General features: G+C 40.7%; 2 protein-coding genes and 1 long non-coding RNA gene across 7 annotated transcripts in view; 1 reads left to right on the forward strand and 2 right to left on the reverse strand.

Moving 5' to 3' along the window:
* TLL2 (tolloid like 2) overlaps nt 1-893 on the reverse strand; it is a 92,230-nt gene extending 91,337 nt beyond the window's left edge. For 4 of the 5 annotated variants that reach the window (XM_072040178.1, XM_072040177.1, XM_072040176.1 and 1 more), the window contains exon 1: nt 651-892. In XM_072040178.1, the coding sequence (XP_071896279.1) occupies nt 651-804 (154 nt within the window). In that variant the 5' untranslated portion in view covers nt 805-892. Of the gene's footprint in view, nt 1-650 lie in introns of all 5 variants that reach the window. The other variant, XM_072040179.1, reaches the window with a different exon arrangement.
* A 68-nt stretch (nt 894-961) lies between these two features.
* On the forward strand, nt 962-9,279 carry LOC140002807 (uncharacterized). Its single transcript, XR_011810366.1, has 2 exons — nt 962-2,993; nt 9,092-9,279. It is a non-coding gene; the product is annotated as an uncharacterized lncRNA (long non-coding RNA).
* A 1,547-nt stretch (nt 9,280-10,826) lies between these two features.
* TM9SF3 (transmembrane 9 superfamily member 3) overlaps nt 10,827-26,341 on the reverse strand; it is a 43,810-nt gene continuing 28,295 nt past the window's right edge. The window contains exons 10-15 of the mRNA XM_038180928.2: nt 18,704-18,843; nt 17,138-17,206; nt 16,902-17,048; nt 16,392-16,475; nt 16,211-16,287; nt 10,827-12,183 (exon numbers count right to left, since the gene is read on the reverse strand). Coding sequence (XP_038036856.2) covers nt 12,116-12,183; nt 16,211-16,287; nt 16,392-16,475; nt 16,902-17,048; nt 17,138-17,206; nt 18,704-18,843 — 585 coding nt within the window. The 3' untranslated portion in view covers nt 10,827-12,115. The remainder of the gene's footprint in view (nt 12,184-16,210; nt 16,288-16,391; nt 16,476-16,901; nt 17,049-17,137; nt 17,207-18,703; nt 18,844-26,341) is intronic.

The following is a 26,341-nucleotide window of genomic DNA, read 5'->3' on the forward strand; positions in this document are numbered from 1 at the left end:
ACTTCAGAAGTAGGCACAAAGACAGGAAAAGCATGAATAAAAATATACACACATCACATCACAAGTAATTTGCTGGTCGCGGAACGTTTTGTGCAAGCAACACTGGAGAGAGGAGGGCTGAGATGAATTTTGGGATGAAACGTACCGCTTGTAACGCAGAGCAGCCAAACGGTTTGCAGTGCGAGGCAGAGGGGCTCCGATGGATGCTGCCTGGACAGAGCTCGGGTGTGTGACCAGATCCAGCCACAAGCACCCCGCAAACAGGTGGGGGACGGCTGCTAACAGGGGAGCGACCGGCAGGGAACGCTAGGGAAAAGCCGGGGGAGCATCGGGGGGCCAAGTCCCAACTCTGCAGAGAGACCGGGAGCACGGCACACAAAGAAACTCCTTCCCAGGGCACGGGCAGGGGGCTGTGCACCAAGTTCTCTGCGAGCAGAGCGTGAGCGGCGCGGGGCCGGTGCCCAGCTTCCCGGCGGGGAAGCAGCGAGGCACAGAGGGAAACACAACCCGAGTTACCCCGTCCGGGAACGCTGCGAGCGGCGAAGGGAGCTGCGGGGGCACCAGAAGGGAGTCCCGGCGAGCTGAGCCCGGCGGCGGAGCCACCTGCCGGACCAGCCCCGTCCCGCCCCGTCCCGTCCCAGCTCGCCTACCGGCTTTGCAGGGGTCCCGGTACTCCGCCGGCTCCTCCTGCGGCGGCTCCAGCTGCCGGGCGGACAGCGCTGCCCCCCGGCCGGCCGGCCCCGGGGCGGGCAGGAGGAGAAGCGACAGCAGCAGGCGGCGGAGCGGGGCTGCCCCGCGGCCCATGGCGGTGGCACGGCGCGGCTGCCCGGGCTGCGGGCACTGCACGGCGCCAGCAGCCCCGCGCCCGCCCCTGCCGGCCGGCCCGCCGCCGCCGGCCGCTCTGCCGCGGGCGGGCGGGGAGCGGGGGGGGGGCACCGCCCGGCCCCGTCCCGGCTGGCCCCCGCCGCCGTCACTCAGGAGCCGCCGGCCAATCCCGCCCGCGCCCGGCGCGGACGCCCCGCCCACCCCGTACGCCCCCCGGGGCGGGAGGGTCCCCGGGGGGCTCCCCTCAGGCAGCCCGCGCTGCGCCGCGCCCCCCAACGGCCGCCCCGCGCGCCCAACGGCCGCTCCTCAGAGCCTCAGGGCGGTGCGGGGAAAGGCGGCTGCCCGCGGGCTGAGGAGCGCCTCGCCCGAAGGAAGGGGCACGCCAAGTCCCTAGTCGAGGGACTTCGTTTAAAGTCGAGGATTTTCCTCTGAGGACGAGGTGCGGGAGGTGGGAAGGCTGGAGGGAAGGCAGGACGAAGCAGCAGGAGATGCATCCAGCCCCCTCCTTCCTTCAGTGGCACCGCTGCAGCTTTCAGGTGCGCTCTGTGCCCTCTGGGGACTTGGGCTTGGGGGTGAGGCACGTACAGCATGGCCTGGGAAAAGCAGACAGCCCGTGCGAGGTGTATAAAAGCCTCGGGGCAGCCTCTGCTCCATCACGGTCACCACAGCAGGAGGTTCCTGTCACGGCTCGCTCTGGCTCTCCCCTGTCCTCCTGCCACACAGCAGGAGCGGCGTCAGTGAGCAGGGAGCGCTGACACGTCTACAGGCTCCACGCAAGGTTCTCGAGGTGAACCACCGTCTCTTACGATATAACTCTGCTTTGTCAGCAGCTACGTCCAAGCTCCCACGGCAGCATCCACCAGTACCATTTCTCATTGCAGCTGCCCGGTGGATCGCGTGCCCAAGTTTTCTGCACCTGGTGAAAAGCCTGCCAGGTGAAGGCTAACAGCCAGCTGGGAGCACCAACAAGGAGGCGCTCACAAATTACCTGCTTTCCACTCCAAGCATCACGTTCTCCACCTGCCTTCTGTATCAGGCAGCACTAAGACAAGGTATCCCACCTCCACATGCATAGCTACTCAGGGAAAGGTCAAGAAAGGAAAAAAAAAAAAAGTCACAGATACAACTACCAGCAAAGGCTTAGAGGTTCCAGCAAAAGCACTCTAAAAATCTTTACAGCATGAGTCATTTCTGCACACCTGATGAATGTGATCCTTCCCTCTGCACCAGAAATGCCCCGAAGAAAACTTCTAACACATATTTTTCTGTCTACTCTGCATTTTCGAAGGGCTGTTATCAAGGCAATGGCAGTCAGGTGTTCACCAACACCTCAGAATCTTTCTCATTGTCTTTGGAACACGATGGGAGGTGGAGCAAGCTGGCCATTTACTCTGTGGTCCTGATTAACACAGCAATCAGGCAACAGCCCACAGCGACAGCCAGAACCTGCATGCAGATTAACATGAAAGGTTCCAGCAATAGCTGGGCAACTCAGCAAAAGACACACCACTTTTCCTCCACTTTGTGCTTCTGAGCCAGTCCCAGAGAATCAGAGGAGAAACGTGAAGGACAGGGACCAATAGGTGGGGGAGCCTGGGTAAATCCCCAGGGAAAGCCCAGGCTACTCCTGGGCCCGTTGCTCACAGACCAGATGGAGAAAACACACATGGGAAAGGTCTCGTTTGCACTGGAAGAATGAAACATGCCTTTCCTGTACTGATCTTGGCAAGATGAGGCAAAAACACATATAAGAGAAACAAACTTCAATGCACTGGGGCTTACTGGTAACCAGCCCTTCACTCCTCACTGATGATCAGCAGAATGGGGCTGTAATACCAAATCCACCTGTTGAGATCAAGCCTGGAGAATAAGGTCACTTTGGAGAGGAACCCTAAATGAACTCATGCCCTCATCAAACTCATGAGGATTTGATGACCTGTTTGGTGATGAGTGTCCTGAACAGAAGCAATGAAAAAAAGGAGGCTAATATTTGGAAACTATTCCAGCACTGGAGAGCCACAGGGAAGACAGAGGAGAACACAGTAGCCAGCTTCAAATACGTAAAGGAAGAAGCAGCATCAGCTGCGTCAAGGAAGATTTAGGTTTCAGGCAAGATTTCTAGCAGTAAAATGGGGAAGCCCTGGAGCAGATTGCCATGAAGAACAAAGGTAGGCTGTAGTTTTGTTTGTTTGTTTTAAGAGGAAAGTAGTAAAAAATCCATGAGAATAAGCTTTGTGAGCTAACCAGATCCCCATCTCCCACATTTTATACTGTTCATACACTAGCAACTTTTACTGCATTATCTTGCTATTTTCTACAACATTTTCAGACAAAGAGTATTAATATCTTTTAAAGAGAGGCTGATGTGCATGCTTTAGAGGGACTCTCGATTCCTATGAGATGAGAACACCGGGCTAGCTGCTCCTTTCTCTCTTCTCTGTAGAGGAGGTTCCAGCAGCGTTACTTTTTGAGTACTGTGGGAAGCTGGAAAATAAAATCTTGGACATTTGCAGGGGTTGATCGACAGGTTCTCTGATCAGCATCATGAATCAGCAGAGCAAGCTCTGCACTTGTCAGCAGTGGGGAGATTTGGACTGTCACCCACTGAAAAGAACAAAACCATTTCAATGCATGGAAATTGCTGACCTCTTCCAGGATGACAACCTACGTAGGGGAGCCTGAGCTCTTCTGCATATAGAAATTCTATTATATACGTAGATGGAGTATACAAGAGGACATCTTACAGCTTTGAAGGAGGGAACAAAATAAATTGTCTTTTTAATCATGCAGTTGGAATGAGCTCATGAGAGAGTTTAAAAAGGAGCCTGTTACTATTATCCCCACGTAAATGAAATTCCCCCACTACAGCAGACTCTTTCTGGAAAGCCATTCCCCAACACGAGAGCAGCACAACCTTTCTAGAAATGGCTCTCAGTAACAATCACTGCATTTTGCAACTGGCAGCCAAAGCAGTGCACACAGGATAACAACTGCTAAGTGTTCAGAGGACTGGTTTATGTCATCTTGGTTGGAGGTGCCTCATCAGCGCAAATAAGGGACAAAAATCCCTGTGAAAGCTTTTTTTTTTTTTTTTTTTTAAATCTGAGCTGTTAAAACAGTTGGCAAAGTTACACATAGGCAGTGCAACTCGTGACAGCAATAGTTAAATATCTGAAAACAACACAATCTATATCCATCACTGTCAAAGACAGTCTTTCCCTTCGCGCTCAGAATTCCCCCCCTGCCCAATGCATGCAAACAAAATCCACCGTCTTTTCAAGCCTCGCTGAACAAGAATGCACACAGCTTGTTTTGAACAGCATCCATGAGCAAAGCTATGTGGGAGCCACTTAGCATTGATGGACTATCTCTGCACACAACATGTCCTGAGGCCAAAACACAGAAGTTTGTTAGTTTTTCCACAAGACCTGCTTCTTGCCGCTTGCCAACACTTGGGTCCATCAAATCTAACAAAGTGACTAAGGCACTTTGCAGCCTGTCTCACTGTTAGTTCCTTTACTTCCTCCAGCTTTACAAGCAGATTTCCTTTCCTGGTCTCAGCTCCCCAAACACACAAAGATTTTCTTCTTCCATTTATATCACCACTACAAGGGCATGAAGCCCTGGAGAGATGGAGCTCATTTCTCTGAACCCACAGAATTCTCATTTCTCTTCCCTCTGCATTTCCAGTACCCCCTCCCTTCTGTTTAGAAATTTATTTGCCTCCTTTTTGGTAGGAAACAACCACTGCTGCAGCTTGAACCTGATGTGCATTGCTTCCTACAGGCACTTCTGAGCACTCTGCAGATGCACCGCTATCCCTCTGCTTCATGACACTGTATCACAGGTTAATTTAGCCTGTTAATATCACTTCAGGCTTCCCACACGATGAAGCCTGTCCTCTTCCATCCCATTTCCTCTTGCCCATTTCCTCCATCTGGTTTTATCTACCAATCTATTGCTTTAGACCCCCATTATCGCTCCAGGAGCTGACCCCTCCTAGGACACCCTTTCTTCATTAGTTTGGCCAGTGTCATTGACAAATCCAGATGATAAAATGGAAGTATCACAAAGGTCACTATTGATCCCTGCTACCTCTTCCTTCCTTCCACCCCTCATTTAGTCATTCCTGCTATAGGATAGGGGTGGGCTGTTCTTTTTTCAAGTTTACTGCATTACCACCCAGCAAATACCTCACTTAAGCTTAAATGATTCATTGCCCAAAAGGAATCTTTAAAGGTGCTGACACATATCTGCTGAAATATGTTCCAGGGGTTCTGAAATCTGCCATACAAGACAGCTCCCTGCACACAGAGCTGTTAGCAATTCAAAAGAAATGTATCGACATAGCCCAACATAGACACAAGCAGTGACATTTCTTCAGGAAGCTAGGAGTAAGTAACTCACATTTGGAAAAAATCATTTTTGTTCTCCAAAATAGCAGCAGACAGTGGTTTAAGTTATCCCAACTGGAAAAAAAAAAAAAAAATCCCATTGTGACTGCAGTCCTTAAACTCCGTGAGGAAAAGCAAATTACCAACTGAGGCATTTTTGAGATGTACTGAGACAAGCTGTGGGAGTCAGGAGGAAAAATCTGTCTTATCTGAAGTACGAATTTTGGCTTGACCACTGTTTCCCAAACTGAGGTATGTGAAATGATGTTCCATTAATTCACTTAACATCTATTTCTAGGGTTCACACAGGAGTCAGCTGTGTTTGGAAAGCTCTGAGCAGTTGGTGTTTTTGGTGGTGTCTGATGCAATGTTAAAGAGGAGAGCATGGGAACACCTTTGGAAAAGCATCTGCCGAGTTCAAAACTCTGGAAGGTGAATCCATTGGTCTTTCCAAAGAACAGCCTGTATTTTGCTACAGGAAAACTTCTGTCAGATATTTTTTCCCTCTTTCCTAAAGGATGGGATAGTTGCATTTATCTGCTCACCCACAGGCATCTCTTAGTGTTTGATAGCATGTGCTACCTGAGTTCAGAGTGACTGCATTTGCCAAAAAAGCTTTGGTAATGCTTCATGAAGAATTGCCATAGAGAAGCCTCCCAATCACAGTTTCTGCATGTGGATTTATCTATAGTAGCATCTGCAAGGAAATCACACACCTGGCCACAGTACAGACCATGCAGACATTTCATCTAATTAGGCAAACAATCCTTTAGGTTCATCTTACATGTTGCGCTTTACACTGCTAGAATCAGAAACAGCCATTTCCTTTTCCATTATTTATTTTGCTATACATACCATTAAAAAGAAGTGTTACATTACAGAGTCAGACAACGGTAGGTGTTTGCATTCATTCACTTCCTGATGGTGAGATAAAAAAAAAAACAAAAAAAAACAACAACTCGAAATCAACTTTCAGATGAGCAACTCAGATTACTAAAAGTGATTTTGTAGAGTCCGAATGCAGAACTTAAGTAACTTAATTGCACCTCTTCAACTTTTTATTGTAAAAATCACTTGAAAAAGCATCATCTCTGATTCTTGCAGGTAAATGTGTGTCTGTAAAACTGCCAGATCTCTTTTTAATATAAACTGGTTCATCATAATGCTCGCTGTTTTGCACCAGACATTAGGTGGGAAATGAGAAAATGTCCTCCCCATTTTTGCAACTATACCTCTTTAGCAAAGCAAGGAAAAGCCTCAGGCTAAGCTAATACCGAAATGCAATGGATAGGATATACCATACTCTCAGCCCAGTAAAGTGATATGGCTAAACCAAGACTGTAGCGATTCAGAATCAAATAACTGAGTAACATGAACTCCAAGGGAGCATTACATCTCTAGTAGCCCAGAAAACAACCATGCCTTGTCTAATGCTTTAGTATATCACACAGTTCCAAAACATTTGACACAAACCTTTGAGAAATGAGCCACACACAAAAGCTTCCTTGAGTTCAGTATTGCATGATGTTCTCAGCCATGTTTAGAAGTTTCACAAAAAGTTCCCATCACTCTCAAAATTTTTCATAAACCAAGTACAAGCTTGCCACTCAGTGTCTTCAGGAAAGAAAAAAAAAAGTCATAGCATGCTAATTACAACACTTTTTTTCCTAGTTTGCTCAGCTTTTCAGATAGTACTAGAGACTGAACTTTTGGGCTCAGACCCAGCATAGTATTTCAAGTTTACAGTGCATAAATCTTATCAAGGTAACTATTGCATTGCATGGGTAAGTATGCCTCATGGTATTAGAAAAGTTTATTTCTAAGTAAAGGCTATTTCTTAACAGAAAAAAAAAAATAGTTTGGTATTTTGTTTATTGCACGAGCTGCCAACGCTAAAAATGCACGTATTTTCTGGAAGGCAGTCACGCAAAGCTAGCTGAAGGATAAACGTGAACTTGAATAGTCGATATGCTTTGGAATGTTCCAAAGCCCAAGGTCGTGAAGGAAATCTTCGGTCTAGAATGTAAGGAAAGTTTCTACAGGTTTTCTTTTGATAAGAAGTAAAGCCTTGGCACAACAGAGCCTCCAGACATGTGCGACATATATTTCAGAATTGTGTTAGTAGGAAAATTAACCCTCCCATCAGCCACAAATATTTGTAACAACTAACACCCCCGCCAACCCCCCTGGCTTCATTTGCACTACACATTGCAAATGAAAGCCCAGCACCATGGTGAACACACTGATGAAAATAAGAAGGCAGCAGCTGATATGGGGCTGGGGCACATGATACTGGAACTAAAAATTTGCCTCCAGAGGCTCGTCTTTGAAAGAGACTAGTCCACTCGATAAAGCAACTTTTATCCTTTTCCCAGCTGGGTTTCTGCCCCTTAAACGCAATTCTGTCCAGTAACTGCTCAAATTCATTGAAACTGCAGAAAGCCTTACAAGATTCATGGATTCTCACAGCATCTTTCCCTCCCCCCCACGGCCCTCCCCTCCCCCGCCCCCCCCCCCCCCAAAGAAAGCAAACCAAAAAAACACCAAAAAACACCCAACACCATAATAATGTAACTAGCCACGAAAGTAAATGCAGTAACAGCCCCTCGCCATAACTGAAAAGAAACCTCCTGGATAAAACTGCAAGATGTAAACAATACTAGTGCTATTTGTAAAACTTGCATGCTGATGCATCTCCTCACAAAACTGGGAGAATTTTCTCACTGAAATTATTTAGAAAAAAAGAAGTGGTCCTTTGAAGGGTTCGTTTCTACATTTCTGCCTTTCAAAAATGGCACCAAAACATATATATATATATATAATTTTTTTTTTTTTTCAAAAAGATGCTACCAAAGAATGCAAGCTGTGAATGCGCTGCTTCAAAATTTTGAAGAGGGGCTTTATTGCAACAAAATTTTAACAATAGCAGTGGTTTTTATGACTTCAGTGTTAACCCTGTTAAGAGATACTTGGTTTAGCCTGCTGGTTCAGGAGAAGTGCCAACAGCCATTGCAGGACTGCCACTACCACAGTGCTAGGAAAGACTGAAGGGATCCAGAGGATGGAATCCTTGTCCAATCCAGTGCCCCAACTGACTCTTAATTAAAGCATATGCTTAAGAACTAATTAATTAAACTACAAGCTTAAGAATTAATTCAATATAAGGGGACCCCTCAATTAACTCTAGCTCCAACTACTCAGTTTACTTGCCCACAGACTGCAGAAATGGCTTTTTTCCTGAGCTTATACTTTTCTGACACATTTCAGGAGTAATTGCTGATGCAGTCACACTTATGCAACTCTGCTGTCTTCGGTAAAGCTGCCTACATATCCTTCAGCGGGCAAATTGGCTGGATGCTGTTGATGCTGAAGCCACAGCAAAACATAACCCTGAGTTACCTGTGCAGTGATGATGGTGATAAGAAACACAAATCTTCACAAAAGCTAGTAGATGCCCCTTGATAAAAATATTTTAAAAACATGTTACCAATTTTACCCAGTTTTATAACACACAAAATATTAATGGTATATATATATATTTAATATCTGAAACTTGTGAAAAGTACTCCTACACTATTGTACAGAAAGTAATGTGTGCCCTTTACACACTTTGGAATGTAAATCTGGAGAGGAATTAATAGACAATTTGTTTCAAAATGTTCAGACATCAGAAAAGAGCATAATGTAGTATTTATTTGCAGTCTCCATTACATCCAATCCAGTGTTTATGCACTTCTCATACAGAAAGTACCAGAGGTGCTTTCTGCATGTACTCTGCCACAACATATAAGATTTTGAATTGTATTTATCTAAAGCATTGGATCAATACTGGCTATTACTACACAACTATTTGCTCAATTCTCTGGCCCCAGAAATAGGAGAAGCACTGAACGGCCAGCTGCGGAGTCATCAAAAGCTTCAATTCAAGAACCAGAAAATCCTAAGAAACAACCATGGAAATAAGAGTGTTGTCTGTAACATCTTTATTTCTTCCATAAAAGAGGAAGGACTACATCATCTAAGCAGAGAACTTCCAAATTCTATGAAGCAAGATGGTTCACACCATATCCACATTTTTTTGGGGGGTGCAAATAAATGGCCTTACCCCAAACAGCAACCATAGAGAAAAGCTGTTCAAAACTGGTCACATTTCGCACTCTTTCAGAAACCAAAAGAAAGGGGGAAAGCAAAGTCAAACCCCAACTTATTCATGTGCTACGGTGGAATTACAAAAATGTCAATTATTTCAGCACAGTACTTCTCCAGAGGAACGTGCTTGCAGAAAGAAAAGCAATGCCTGTGCAGTAAGTATCTTTTCAATGTCACTTTAAAAGCTATACAATCCTATCTGGATATGCAAAAGCTAATAATGCCAGAGGATAGAGAAAGCAAGTAGGCAGCCCACCGTTCTGTGGCATTAAAAAGTGATTAAATGAAATTCACAAACCATTTAGTGACATTTCTGATAGACTAATCACATAGCAGTGCTCTAAATAGAGAAACAGACCCATTATCAAAATATTCCCTTTAAAAAACTTGTATCTCAGAGGAGTACTTAATGTATTTATTGTGTGGAGATAATGGCTTCTCACTTTAGATTTACAAGAACATGGATGAAAAGAGGGCTTCTCCCATCCATATGCACTAGCAAGAACGAGTACAAACCCCATTTTTTGCTTTAGGTCTCCATGTTTCAGAACAAAGGAAAACTAACTGTTGATACAGTTTATGAGCCCATCTCAAAATCAGTCTGTACTTTAAAAAGAATTATCTTCTGTTAAATGGCACAGTGTTCAGCTACTGACACCAACCATTCACTTGAAACAAAACTTATTTTCTGAGAGATTGGTTAAAATTGGCCAAGAAAATCAGAGCTTCAGAGCTGAAAGCTCAGATATGTTACAGAAGCTATATACAGCAGGATGCATCGCTTCTCAGTATTAACTGTAAGTTCAGCTCCCCCACTCCCCAACCCACCCCTGCAGAAGCAGGGTTGTTTCTCATTGTGGCTACTGCATTATCAATACTTTTTATGGAGACAATACAGGACTAATCAATACAACCACTTTGCTCGTTTTTTAAATTCAGGAAGTTGCCTTCTCTGTGGCTGGTGCTGTATTTCAGACAGCCACACTGATAAAAACATCCTGATATGGCAGATGCCCCCTCCCACCATCCCCCCCCCCAAAAAACAAACAAACAAACAAAAAAAAAAACACCAAATCCATCAAGCCAAGTGGCTCTTAAATCTGTCACAAACACACGGGATTTTTCTAGCTAATACAGTGCATAATTAACAGTCATCTTAGAAAGACTTAACTTTATTTGCCCATTTATTTCAGTCTGTGCTTACCCCTTTTCTCAGTACACTAGCTGGATCACAAAACATACTTCTCTACATATAATTCAGCCAAGAAGAATCTTTTTGGGCTGGTCATCCACTTTGGAGCTGTATTGTACAATACAGTTGCAAGCAAATTCTGAGTTCAAAGTGTGGGGCTTTGATATTTGAAACCCATACTAATATCATATGCAGAAATTGGCATTCAGTGGTATTGCCTTTTCAAACACTTTCAACTGCAAACTCATCTATTTCCACAATCAGAATATTTTTGTCTGAAAAGTTTATTTTAGTTTTCTGAACACTCTAAAGCAACTGTGCTTTTGATGTTACAAGTGTCCAGATAGGATTAACAAAAATTAAAATGTTCTAAATTACAAATTTAATTCCTGTAAGAGCTTCAGAAAGGAAAAGGAACAGAAAAGCATGACATACACACATTGTGAAGAAACCCCAACTTTTCATGCAATGGCAGGCAAGATGTAAAAAGCCACCCAAATTCACACATTTTTTACACCGAATCATCAGAAAAGTACTCTGTAGTAAATCTGTACATCCAAATACATTTGGGATCTACACCTAAGTTACATTATTTAATGTTATATACACTTATTACCCCTTGTATGTCTAAAGGAAAATTCTCATTCAAACCCAAACCAAAAAAAAAAAATAAAAAATATGCAAGACTAACTTGGAAAGAAAAGGAGAATCACTTTAGACATTCAGTTAAAATGTTGGTTTTGTTTTAATCTAGACCTCAGAGTGTTTATTAAAAAACAAACAATCCTCTTCATTTAACATTTTGCTTTCTAACTGTACAGTAAATTGCATTGCAGAGAACATACCCGGTCTTCAAACTGTATTTTCTTTGGATGGATTTAAGATGTAGCTGGATATTACTTTAAAGATAAATAAAGGGAAGTTGGTCCAACTAGAACAATAGCTGATATATTACATGCAGGTGGGTTTTTTTATATATTTTTAAATTATTTTTTAAACAAATGTGTAGGGTATAGTTGATACTGCAAATAAACCCAAAAGCACCTGGATTCAAAATATAAAACATACCTCCTATCCTGGCAATGGCAGTAAAAATCAGAAAAGTAATCTTTCTGGAACAGCATTTTTACATAATTTAGAAATGTTAAGTACCAGGAAGACTACTAATCAAGTAGTTTTAGCAGCCAAGTTTCCCTCTTTTTATTGAATGGAACAAATGCTTTAAATAAACTGTTTGTCCTCTTCACTGAAGAGAGCTAGTCTATTCATCTTTAACGAGCTAGGTTTTTTTTCCTTATTTTTTTTTTTGGGAAGATTAGCCACGTACTGTAGTAATGCCTACTGCATATAATCCAAGCATTTGCTGTGAACAGTTGGAGAAAGCAGTCAGTAAGAACCTAGGATCAATGAAATAGATGTTACTTTAAGCCATCCACAAAATGGAGACCCATATAGTGCCCAGTGTTAAAACCCAAATCTCTTCTCGCGCTTTTTGTTGTGCAAGTTCATCCCCCTGAAAACAGGAACTGATCCATAGTTCAATTTTCTTATTTCCTTAGTCAATTTTCACATTAGTGTAGATTTTACGAACAAAGGCACTTGTTCCCATGTAACCAATAGCTCCTGCAAAACAAACAGAAAATGTTGTATATGTTAGAGAGCTGATCACAATAAATCAGAAATAACACGCACACACTTAAAGTCACATAAAATCATGCACCCTGCAAACAGAAAATTATTTACCTGCAATATTTTTCTCAAATTCCAATTATCCCTGCTCCCAGTGAATGTCTGGCAAGAACTCCCCTAGCCTAGCAAACTAAATCTATTAAGCCATCTTACCAAGAGGCCATGCTCACTTGGCCTCGATAAATATAGCGGCTCCCCCACTGCTGCCAATAAGCAGGTCCCTTTTTCTGAACAGAGGGTAAAAAACATACAATCACCCACTCTGCAGGGAAGGTGGATGGGAGGGCGGGTTTTTATTAGAAGTTGCATGCCTTCTGGATGAGTGTTTTATTGGCAGATGGCTTTTTCCTTCCCACAAGGCACAAACAATAATAGATCCCCATCCCAGGAGCCTTAAACTCCAAGGAGGTCTGTACAAAGAGATTAAACTAGTAGCAGTTAGTAGTTAAAGGAAATTGCAACCTGTGGTTTTCAAATTAGTAAGAGTCATGAGCAGATTATGCATTGTCACAGCAGTAGTAAAAGAACAGGTCACTGTGTTTTTGATAGGGGCAACAGTTTATGCTAAATCCAAAATACTGCAGCACTAAGGACACCTGGAAAATTAAAAAAAAAAAAAAAAAAAAAAGTACAGGACCAAGACCTCTTCTCAGAAAGAGATTCAGCAGCCTACTGGTGAAACCCAGAACCTGTTTTGCCAGGCTGATTAAGCATCCTCGTCAAACAATGCCTGAAGTGAACTGTCCAGTGCTTTTCTTTCAGCTACCTTGGCTGACCACAGAATTATTTAGAACTGGAACAATTCTTTAAATCCTGGGGATTGCTCAGGTAATTCATGAGTCCAGCCATTAAACCTGCACAGAATTCTGGTTTTCAGACCCCCAAAGCACAACATTCACGTGAAGTCAGGAGATCTGCACAAAGCAAACCTGCTGAATGATTCCAGTGCCGCTGGAATAATAAAGAGCCTATAGAGTCAGTCTGTGTTGTTGCATGGCATTGCAAGCAGTGTAAGATATCACGACAATCATTCCACTAGTCAGAGAATGAAGTACTTGTATTACAAACTTGGACAAAGTAGAGTCCAGTTAAAATTAATACAGTGCATACAAGATCAGGTTGCTGCTCAAAAGCAAGTGTGCTGAGGATGCAGCAGAGAGGAAGCCTGGCAATGACATGCAGAGGTGACATAAGCTTGGAGTCAAACAGGCTGTTCTGTAGACTGTGGAGAAACTCATTTTCTGTTGCAGGCAGCAAACCGACAAAATAAGGGCACCAGACGCCTGTTTTAAGACATCACTTTTTGCCTATTAAAGCAGCTACTGTGAATGGATCCAATGCTCATTTCAGATCCTAAAATCAGGTGCATCATAGAACTTGTTCTTTGAGGATATCTCTAGTAATGTGATGCCAGATACTACAGACATTTAGGAGAGCAAAGCACTAATAGCGGTTCATTTGGGATCTGTAGAATGTGTGCATGAAATGGAAGTTAGAGGGAAGAGTAGAGAGCAGCAGTCACAGGAGACCACAGCTCTGAACTCCATAAACAAGTCACAACCCATCCTGAACCACAGCAGCCTTATCCGTGAACTACCAGTCATGGCCATGTCCAAGCCAGCAATTAATCCTCAAGGCTACTTCACAGGAGTCGAGTAAAAGTAGCGGAAGGGTGAGGAACACTAGACAATGATGACAAACAATTAAGGAATGCCCTCCTGAGACAAATGCAGGCTTGTTTAAATAAAAAAGCAATCACATTATTTTTTAATCACCTGATAAGGTGCTTTAATTTGGTTCTAGCCTACATAGGTTTAGCAGAAATAGACTGTAAGTGTATTTCAGCAGAACAAGCCTTTAAATGAACAGAACCCAAAAGAATCCAAATAGCAAGGAAGAGCAGCTGCAAAGAAATCATAGATTATTTCCCATCTATTATTTCAAGCCAATTAGCACTTACTACAGCTGTGTCTTTGTAAGCACGTAAGCTTTTCAAACATCCTTCAGTCATACTTACAGTATTATCTGGATGCCAATGTGCAGTATTGCAAAAGACCATTCTATACTACTTAATTCCTAAGCCATACACTGAGTTCATGAATCAATTTTGTTCTCTGGCACTAAGAGGCAAGTATGAGAAGCTCAAAAGATTTGGAAGTTCTCATGGCTCCCTACTGTCCAGTCCCTGGGCTTAGATGCTCTGTAGAGGGCAAAAAACTTTGGATCAAAGCATCCCACTGCATGTGGGATTTGAGTTCTGTAAGCATAACCAGAAACACTGAAAATAGAGTTGGAAGATACTAGCTTACTGCCTTGGTCCGAACTAGTTTGCTGTATATCCAGCTGTATGATACTGAACCTGCTAAGTTACATGAGCATCCAAAGCACAGCTCTACACACTTTCACCGGAGATATAGTCACTATGCAATTGTGCAGCGTGTGCTGATACGTCATTAGATCTCAATGACAGCAAGTTCACTGGACAAATGCTTTTTGATAGGGATTTTTTTTTCTTCCCCCAGCATGCTGAAAGTATGAGTTCTCAGTAAAAAGGAATCTCACGGCTTCTCTTCCAACACAATTAAAGAAGAAAAAGGAAAAGAAAAATCTCAATACAGTTGTAGAAATCAGATTTCATACATACAAGTATGTTCTGATTCTGAATAAATTTAGAATTTGTTCCAATATTCTATCAGGTAGTGTCCTACCATGACAGAAAAGCATTTTACAACCTTCCTTTTCCATGTTAAAAAGAACACAAAACATTTTAATTACTAGAACTGGTGGGCAAGCTTGGCTTCTGCATCACAGACGTTTTAATCAATACCAGCCTGAGCACTTTATAAAGAAAAGATTAGAGCTGAAAAGTATAAGCCTATTAAAGAAAAAAAATGGCTGCAAGACTACCAGAACAGCAGGGAAGTCTTGTAATGTGCCAAGAACCCAATGAGGCAAGATTAGATTTCATGAGAGAAATGGGTAACAGGTACTCGGCAGCTAAGAGCTGATTCCTTGCCTCCCCTGTTCAAAAAGCATAGTAAAATTACCCTCCAGGGATGGGTCTCAAATATCTAACTGAGAGAAAGCCTTCCACTAGAGGCTATAGGACTACTCACTGGTAGGAAGGGAAGTATTAAATAAGGATCATACTTGAAAAGCAAGTAATATCATAGGAAAGTGCAAAAGAACAAAGTAGCACTTTGACTTCCTGACTATGACTTCCTGAAAGTCATAAAGCAAAGACTAAAAACAAAGCTAACAAGTAAATAATCATGCATGGCTTCATCAGATGACTTCCATGCCAAGAGAGATGTTTTCCTCTAAACATCTCTCAAAACAGTATCTTAAAAAAGCAATGAAACCCAGCTGCACACAGGAGCACTTTGTGTTCTCTTCACCTGTGGATATTCCAATATTCATTTTTCAAACGCTGTCTTGAGGTATCAGTCCTTTCTGGACTGTCACCCTCACATATACATGTCACAGGACGCAGAAGGCAGCGCCATCAGCATTGCACCACCGATAGCTTATTGTGTGTACCTAGCTTCTTGTCTCAGAGCAACGGTAAAAACTCAAAACCAAAAAAAAAATTAACATGGACTCAACTAAAAATTGGAACTTTGAAGAATTTAGATTGCATTAAAAATGTAACCTATTACTGTATTCTTGCCCAATACTGAGTCTTTCAACATTGCATGAAGGCTGAAATTCTCTGCACAATACATAAATGTTCTTCCTTAAAATTTAAAATCAATTATCAGAAGACACAGTCTATGGGAAACTTCTATATTATGTAGGAATGAAGTATAAACAGAGAAATGTAAGTTTAATTTTAAGGATTGTACACTTTTTTGACCAGATCTTGCACCACATACATACTCCACCAAAACACAGAGCTAAAGCCAGAAACATGACAGTCTGAAAATTCTGATAGAAAAATTTCAGTATACTTGAAACTTACCACACATTATTCCCAAAGCTGTGCTAAATACTGCCATATAACCGAAGTAAAATGATGTTTGAAACAAGCCATACATCCTGAAAAAGAGAGGAAATTATGCTAGTTATTTTTCCTCATCTTTCTCAATACGTTTGTCTTTGACAATATGGCAATCTGATATTCAAGAAGAACTACCACTTACTTTGTCTTGAAAAAGTAGTAGTAAAAGGAGTACATGTAAACATATATCGCAGTTGATGCAGCAGAAAGAAAGCTTGTCCATTGCCTGAAAGTAAACATGCATGCCCATCATACATCTAAACCAAAAATCTTCCCAAGAAAATGCACAATGCACTAAAAACTTGTCCTAAAAACAAAGCATCTTTGTTCTATAGATTTATTTAACGAAATCTACATGTCTGCTAGAGGTGCCAAAAGCTTCCATTGCAACATCTGTCACTAATATCAGTGATGACCCTTCTTTATATTCCTTCGTGCCTCAGCATATTTTTTATGCATATATACATGCATGGACAGATGTGCACTCACTGAGAAATCTCCTGGATAGAAAGGGTCCGAGAATTGCTTTTATTTCCTACAGCTAAAATCTGTTTGTGGGATACTTTGAAAAGACCTGTCTACACTGACGAGACATAGCTTTTCCATAATACTTTCACAGTCTGTTCAACTAAGCAAATAACAGAATACTTACCACCTGTAATCCTCTGCATTTAGCAGGAAATAGGTACAAACGATAGTCACACAAACTGTCACAATGCAGAGGATAACCAGAACCAACATCATAAAGCCATAAACATAGTAGATCTTATAAGCCCAGAATGAAGTAAAAATGAAATACCTGTAGAAAGCAAACAAAATATGCAGATGATACTGTAATTGTACTTAAATTATTTTTAAATTAAATGGAGAAATCTCTGACAAACTCACATTTCAATAAAAATTGATCCAAAAGGAAGAATTCCACCTAGGCAAACAATAACAGCCGGTTCCATGAACCTGAAAGACATTAAAACTAGTTTAGGGACCATTTTATTATTTTATTTATAAACATATTAAGACATATAACCAGGAAAATAACATGGATTAATTAATAGGATGTCATGTATGGGTAGGAGGAGTCCTTCTTGGGGGAAATAAACAAACATAAGGCTCACACTTCTTTACAGGTCTACGGTCAAGAATCTAACCAGTCTTACCAACTAAGAAAGGATCTCTTTTGCCTGAAAAGGGCCTAAACAATCAAACCCCGTAACATCCACCAGCCTTCAATGAAGACAGTAAAAACTCAGTGCTGTTGATGACCACAGATACTGCAATGAAAATTTCAGAGCAATGCTTATATAATTAAGAACCAGTGTTCATTTTAATGCTATACTGAGTCATAAGCACATGGCTAAAAATTGATACTCAGCTACCCACAGATGGTCCTGTCACTTACTAAAGGTGATCTCTGCCCAGTACTTGCAATGATGCTGAATCTAGCTAGCAACCTGTGACTTCATTTACAGCTTCTTTTATTGTTTACTTGAAGACTTGTCTAAATAGGTGGTGAGGACTTTCATTTTCTTCATGGAAAGCATCTTATTTCTTTTAATCTGTCATCCTGATCCCGCAAAATCCATCAGATTCCCAAGACACATGCCACAATATAAATCAAATATAAATCAAATCCTAGCATGTGAGCTGCACAACCTGCCACTAATGAGAGATTAAGTGTGCTGCACTTCCTGGTTACTGTGGGTGTACACATTTCAATGCCCTCTTAACACTCTGTTCCATTCCTCTTAACAGGAAAAGCAAGAAAAATATATTAAAAATTTCCTCTGAGGATACTTTCATTTCCACAGCTTGCTGCTTCCATCACTGAAATAAATCAGTAGTAAAAAATGACTGCATTCAAATTTGCCAAAAAATGAAGACTACTTTTTGAGAACCAGCACTCCTTTACATAGACTTCAAAAATAATTAATTCACAATTCAAACTGTATAGTTCAAGTATTTTAGGCTCTGTGCCATCAACAAAAGTGCAGAAGAGCATTGCAAGCTTCTCCCTACCTTCACCCTGCAAATATATCTCAGCTTGAACATGGAAGCCATTAAACAGAACAGGTATGCCTCTAAGACACATTCGATCCTAAATCTGTAAGAGGTATTAACTAAAGAGGAGAGGTTCAGTTTCAAGATAACCGTATCAGAACTGACTCGGAATCATCGCTTTTACCTAAGAGACCGAAGAAAGAGTACCTAAGGCCAAATGTAAACCAGTGATCCAGAACCGCTACAACTATTAACCACTACCCGCTCATGGTGCTTTTATCCAACAGAAAAAAAAATAAAATAAGAAAATCTCTGTACAGGAAATCTCTGTACAGGTATTCTTCCAGGTACACTTCAAATTAAATAAAAAAGTTACTTTAGAAAGGCTTTTAATGATCACACCTGAAATGTCATTTTAAATGAATACATCTAGTTAAGATGCACAGTTGTCTTTACCATTTTTTCTCTGGTATGGGACGAGGCACTGCATTGACACGACACGGAAAATTAGGTTGTCCCGACAGATTTCTGCCAAGAATCGTACCAACAAGGTTCAGTGGAAGAATGACAAAGAAACAAATGCAGCATACTGCCACCTGTAAATGAAAAATAAAATAATATTTTTTTAAAAAAAGGTATAAAAAGATGAAAGAAGATAACCAATATATCCTGTATATATTAGTCCTTAGTAGCTATTGCTGCAGAATCATACTCCTTGGTTATGAAGAATTAGTCAATATATGTCTACTTTATTGAAGTATTTATTTCCTAAGAAACTTCAGAGTAGATGTTATTAAAAAGTTTTAAGGTTGTTTTCTTATATCAATTCAGGAAACAGAACTATTATAGATTTATTTTTTTAAAAACTGTTTTTCCTCTAATCATTACATTCAATACATCAAAAAGGAATGCAACTGAAATTTTCATGGTGCTTTGTCAGCTTCTCTTAACTTTTGCAGATTTATCCCTCGGACTTACCATCTAGCAGTCAGGCAGTTACATACATAATTACGACAAATACAGGTACGAGATTTTCAATCCAAGCCACAAAAAGAAACCCAAACAAGAATTGTGAAGCCATGTCAGAATGCTACCAATCAAAATTTGGGGTTTGACTTTTTCCAACCAACCAGGTAATTAAGAGCTGCCGAAAATACAAATGACCACAAGTATGCAAAAATACTCAGTTCAGCAGCACAATGGCCCTACTTACATGCAAAGATTAGGTTTACACACAACAAGCAAAGTCAAGCCAATGTTCCTGTGCTATGCAATGAAACATCCTCCTTAGAAGTTTATCATGAGTTTTTTTTTTTTCAACATATCTATGTAGTTCTGCTATTCCTGGAAGGCAATACGTTTTTATCTTCCAAAACAGGATAATTTTAAATGTTTAGCAAGAAATACTCTCAAATCTTTAGTGCAAAATGAATTAGCGTCAAGTATTTTGTTAACTTTTTGCGTCGAGGACTTGTACTACATTAGCTCAACACAAACTTTACATTAAGTCAATCACATGAGTTTAAGGTAACATCTGACAAAACAGAGTGAGTTATCCCTCTGTTACTGACTTGCATACTATCACTAGCCTGGGCCAGACGTGAATGGAAAACATTGCCTGGGGTCAGATGGAGCAAGATTTTATGCTTCTCAGAAGGGATACACTAAACAGGTGGCCAATGAGCAGAAACGCTCTCCAGACTGCTCTGTACTTCTTGGGGATGTTTTTAAAGCATTACATCATCAGCCACTAAAACCTGAAGCTTCAGCAGTAAATAAGGAGAAACTAAGTAGCATTTATACTTGGCAATAATAAAGCAGATTTTATACATTTAATACACATTTAATATCTCCCATTTATCATCTTTCATTACTGGAAAAACACAAGCAAACAAGCACAATTTCTTAGGTAGGCCACTGAGGTCACTTAAGAATGAATCACAGAAGCATATAAATCACTTAATGGATGCAGACCCTGCACTTGGAAGCTACTCAATCTAAAAGAATGAGTAGATGAGAATTTTCAGAGAAAAATGCCAAGAACTATGAAATAAAGAACAACATATTGAGTGCCACATTTACTAAAATCCTTTAAAAGCCCTTCAACATAACAGGACAAGAGAAGCACTACCACAAAAATAAATAACATTCTGAAATCACTACTAAATAAACTTGAACGGATCTTGACTAAAAAATCTCAGCTTGTCTGAGCCGTAGGGGGAAGAATGACATTCACGAATTAAGGCCTGGACAGGATCCAAAGAATTTCCGAGCTGACCATATTGAAACCATTTCCATTTCAAGAAGAGGTTGCTCTGCATCCTGCGTGCACAGGGCGCGCTGGGCTGGCTCTGTCCATGGTGCTCCCCACACGTGCTGGCACGTAGGCTTCAGGCCTGGCTCAAACACAAAGCTCAGCAGCAGCGGGGCTGGGCATCCACACGACTCATCCAGTTAGAACCGCCCTTTACAGTGCCGTTATCAAAGTGTTCACAGCTTCACTTCTGGATCTTAGAAATAGCCTTTGGCTGGGGATACTGGTAGAGAGCAAATCCACTATTCTACTGTAGAAAGAAACTATCCAGCAACAGCCCTGAATTCCAAGCTCAAACCTCCAAGCCTGTAATTGTTTGTCTTGCACAATTCATCTACCAGAGAATCTGCATGGAAATAATATAACCTCAGGGAAGGAATCATCCAGGTTTTATTGCTTATCTAGCAGACTCAGAGAGGAGGAAAGGCAGTCAGTAGCATCCCACTCCATTAACACTAACTACAGAGCTAAGTGCCTTCAAACCAGGTGGGCAAGGAGCAGGCCCAACTTCCTCCTGCTGGGCATGGTTGTTGTCTGGGAGACTGACTCACCAGCAGCACTGAAACCTAAAAACTGTTTACCTACATAAAAACAAGCCAGGACAGACCAATGCTCCTTGAATAATGGCTTCAGTAAGTACTGCCAACCTGTCCCCAGTACAGCTGCAGTTGGCATACATCAGAAAAATTGAGTGCTTGTGGTTTCACTATCAGATCAGCCAAGCCATGACCGATGATGTTATACTATCTTCCATTCTACTCGGTTGAAAAATGAAGACATTTCAGACAGAACAACTAGAACCTTTGGTGAGATCTAGTAAGCAGCACTAAGATAAACCAGTGCTTTGTTAAACAACGCACTGTCTGTCTTAACGCAATGCTGCGTTCTGAGGACAGTTGCATTTGGAGTATGCTTTTCTCCTAGAGTCACTAAGGAGTCTAAAAATCATCTGAGATGATTCTGCAGTACAAAGAAGGACAAACTAAATGAGGAATGGGAAGGCTCTGCGATATCTCCCACTTATACCTGTCTCTGACAGGCTGTCCAAGCTGACGTTCTGTCTTCTGAAATAACCCTGCCCTGGTGAAAGCAACCTGCAAGTCTTACAAGGTTGGCCAAAACAACCGGTGTTGTTTAGTCAACACACACTGCTGATGTGTGCCTTCTTCCTTGCTCTCAACTCACCGTCTGACCCCCAAGGTAGCCTACCTGCTCAGACTGATGCTTGCTGAAAATTACTTTCTTCATTCCTGGCAGTAACAGTCTTCTCTGGATGTGAGAGATGACTGGAGAAAACCAGCTTTTTTTGCTTCTGCCATTTCAGGCATATTCCTTTAAATTTTAGATCTGATGTGAAAACAATACTCCCTCCCAAATTAAAGGGGTATTGCGTGTTGCCACAGATTTCTTAGGGCAGTGATGATGCAGACTGGGCAATGCCTAAGCCTAGAGAGTGTAAAGCCTATCTGAAGCAAACACAAGGTAGTAGGGTAAATAAGTATCTTATCTGAAAACAAACAAACAAACAAACAAAAAACCTGAAGAAGAATGATTTCTGCTTCACGACCTTCAAAGAATGAGATTACAATGGCAAGAGGAGCTCAGCTGGTCTCTGGTTCACCATCACAAATGGTAAGAGGAAACGGAGGAAGGATCAACACAGAGGCATGCTCTGCCTTCCCGCAGAAGCGCCTCCTGGCAGAGGGAGGCTAAAGTTTGTTTTTTTTTTTTAATTTTTAAAAAGAATCAATAATAGCAGGCAGAGGTGTGGGAATTAGGTCTTAATGCGCCTTTTAAGAGAAGTATTATTGTAACATCATCCAAGAGGAATTCAGAGAACGGTGTTACCTACCATTTCAGAAAACACAAATTATGTGAACAGACAGATCTACAACATCTGAAATCCCAGTTTTTCAGTGAAAAAGCAAGCACACATTCTCCATAATCCATAAAAATAAAGGCAAATTACATGAGTTTTTCGACCAAGCCTGTACATTAAAACATACTTATTTCATCCACTGCATTTTTTGTTTTATAAAATATCTTATTAATAAATCAATATGTGACTTCGGTTGGAGGGGGGAAGAATATTTACTGCCCTCTACACACTGAATGTGTAGAATTCAGTTTTCCTTATTTGAAAGGAAACATTGTTGAGAAGAATATAATTTATGTTTGAGTGCCATGTGTTTCATATTTTCTGACAACTGTAGATTAAACTTCATTCAAAGGTGATAATTAAAATTTTTATGAGCATATCTAATATTAAACAGCTACTGGCAGGCTGCGGTGCCTTGACTGCTTAATGCACAAAGGAGACAAGCAATAAAAATTAACTGTCAAAGCAGCAGCTTGATCTTTCCTGTCATTTACCAAAAATGCACCCTCAGACAGCATGAAACTCTCCCGCAGTACAGAGGTACAAAATCTGTACAGTGAAACAGTTTTCTACACAAAATCTGCCAAGACATCACACACAACAAGAAAATAGAAGGCTTCAAAACACAGTGTTATTAATTTTATTACAACTAATATTGCTAATCTAGGGTGCTACTTTGTGTAAAGAACAGAACTGTAAAAAATGTAGTAAAAAAATTAAGCTGTATCTATTTCAGCATAGATGTGTTTTTTGACAAAGATTCCACAGTCATTTTCAAGCAATCTGAAGAATCAGTCCACTAAATGTACATTACTAGATTTTCCTTCCTTCTTTCTTTCTATTTTTAACCAGGAGTATTTCAGCCAGATCATTTTCTGATCTGGCTCAATGCACGAAAACCTGTGGTGATATCAGGTCGACCATTTTCAGTGGCAGCCAATACTCAACTTAAAGCTGTCAGAGATGGCTGCAGCCTGGATTAAGCTATCTGTCAGAGGAAACCTTTCTAGTTTATACAAGGTGTAAATGACGCAAACACTAGGATATTGATCCCAAGAGAAATTCTGTGTGAATAACCTTATATAATTAAATCATTAAAAATGCATACTGGAATGGTACCCATACAGGAACCAATTGCTCAAACAAAACAAAAATGGTACATTTAAATAGTTTAATATAAGCCGTTGGGATTCTGCAGTCAGAATATTAGTCACACTAGCCATAATGAGAATCTTTAAATTATGTCTTACATAGAACGACGTATCCAGTCACAACTTGTGAAATGCCAGCATTAAGGCGGCCTCTTTAAATTCTATCATGGTGTACTCTACAGAAATTCTGCATTACTTAATAAGTAATTCTCAATTATTTTTACTCAATGAATAATTTTGCCCAGGGAGGTAACAGAATCACCATCCCGGCAGGTGTTTAAGAAAAGGCTTGGCGTGGTACTGAGGAACATGCTTTAGTGGGCAATATTGGTGGTTGAGGGACAGTTGGACCAGATGATCTTGGAAGTCTTTCCCAGCCTTAATGATTCCATGATTCTTTTCTAAGTATTTTTGTGTAGGACAACCATCACATTCCTTGTAAAAGTAAAGAGCTCATTTCACGTGCCACTTTTAAAATTATTTCAATTGTCCCGTGATCCATTTTCTGTTTATAATTCAAACACAACAAAATAGAAAAATGACCATTACATTGAAAATACTTGCAAAGAATCAACAGAAGTTAAGCCAAGGTGTACAACACCTTCAGAAGAACTCCATGTTCAGCAGTGATGTGGTATTTTAAACAAAAAAAAAAAGGCAACTCCAAAATAACAAAGATTGGACTCCGAAGAATTGAACTGCACTCACTCTGTATCTATAAGGACAAAGAGATGAAATAAAACAGGTTTTTATATCAATTTCATATGTCTAGGGATTTAGAAGTGTTAAACCATTAGGTTTTAAAAAACTCTCATATTTGAATAAGATCTGTCACATTGTTTACTGTATTTTGAAGGAAAAGGCAACAAAGATATCCCAGGGAAAAAATTAAAGTCTTTGTTCCTTCTCACAGAATATTTCCCAGCATAATGTTTTTTAACAGTGCAGCTTGCATGTATATCCAAAAGGGCTACATGCAGAGACAAGATTGACAAATGATTTCACAAACAAACTCTGGATCTTCCCAGTACCTACAACATCTTTCAGGAGATTCTAGACATCAGGAGTAGAGATACTCCAGGTGGACAAAGCTCTGATGTTCTAAACAGACTGAAATGATAGTGACATGTATGAAGGTCCTGAAAGGCCCAATCAATCTGAGCATTTAAATACAAAATGCAGAAGAGCATATACCAGGCAGATTGAAGTAGCCACTGCATGTTAGCTTGGTCACCTTGGTTTGACAGCACTATCAGCTGTTCTTGCCTACCTTCAACAGAAAAATCTGTCTCGAGGGAGGGATTAAGTCACAGAGAAGAGACTGATCCTACAGGTTCACTGGCAAAAAGCAATATGAAACGGCAAAGCACAGGATGCTATATTTAAGCATAGAGTTTTAGCAACCTTTTAGCTCAGTGATTCTTTTCAAACTCAGTATCTGCTTTTTCCAGTTTTACAGTACTGGAGCAAAAATGGTTAATTCTTGCCAGCAACTAAATCAAGAAGGGTGGCTTCAAGACATTCCAGGACAAATTAAGTCATTTCTGAGTTTAGTATATTTAGCTGACAGAGATTTTACTTCCCGAAAACAAGAAATCAGCAGCAAGTCTACAGCAGAGAATTGTGGAAGATTAACTACATTAAAAACAAAGGCAGAAAGATACAAAGGTATCTTATCCACGTAGCTAGAAACCTTCCAGGGGACTTCAGACTGAAGCACAACATGGTAATTTCAAACAATTTTCATTGCCTTCTACAAACCAGCTTCATTAGTTAATTCAAAATCATTAGAGCATTATTTATTCTGATGAAGTTTCCAATCCATAACCCACTCCTACTAAAAGTTTGCTAACTCCACTTAAGTTTTATGACCAGTTATAATGATTCAAACACTCATAAAACCTTGAGATCATTAAAATCACTATGTATAAAGAGTCCTAACATCCCGATTAAGTGACCCTTGAAGATTTATATTCCCATTTGCTTTTACACATACATGTTTCCATGATCTTAAAATACAAGTCAGTTGAACAGATTTACAAGACAAACTTCAACCCAGGTGGAATTCCCTTCCCTCAGCAATTCTGAGCTCCAAATGGGAATACAAGTGAGAAATCTGATATCACAAATGCTTGCTCAGCAGTAAAACAGAGCCTCTTTACACATGTCAGAGATCACTGTTGTAAACCTTTCTGACAGTACTGTACATGGCTGCAAGCTTAGGAAAGATAAACCAATACAATATTCCTTTGGGGCACAGACCAATTAATAATAGCAGACAACTATAAAATTTTAACCTAACTACATGGAGAACCTCAAAAATTATGCAAAAAGTTTATGCACATTTAACTTGATTTTGTACTTAATAGTTTTATAACAACTAATTCAATAAATGTATAATTTTTTCTACGTAGGCAGGCACTAAAAATACTACTAATGAGGAAGTAACTATAACTAGCACAAACGTGAAAAGTAATGACTATTCCATCCAAAAAAGTTATTTTGTATTTTTTGTGTTGCATTGTAGCTTATAGCCAGTTTGCACTGGTAATCCAGAAAAAAATCAAGCTACTAACTTTCCATGCTGTACGTCAGATTGACACAGAATGAAGATTAAACAGAAAGCAGAAGTGCCATTTTAAGCAGAGAGGACTGTTGCTGGCACCCAGTAGCTGTAGTGATTGAAACAAATTATACTTGAAGAACTTAAAACCCTCCCTCTCAGAATACATGTCTAACTAGAAAGCCAA

This window comes from Anas platyrhynchos, chromosome 6, assembly GCF_047663525.1.
Source record: "Anas platyrhynchos isolate ZD024472 breed Pekin duck chromosome 6, IASCAAS_PekinDuck_T2T, whole genome shotgun sequence".
Classification (NCBI taxonomy): Eukaryota; Metazoa; Chordata; class Aves; order Anseriformes; family Anatidae; genus Anas; species Anas platyrhynchos.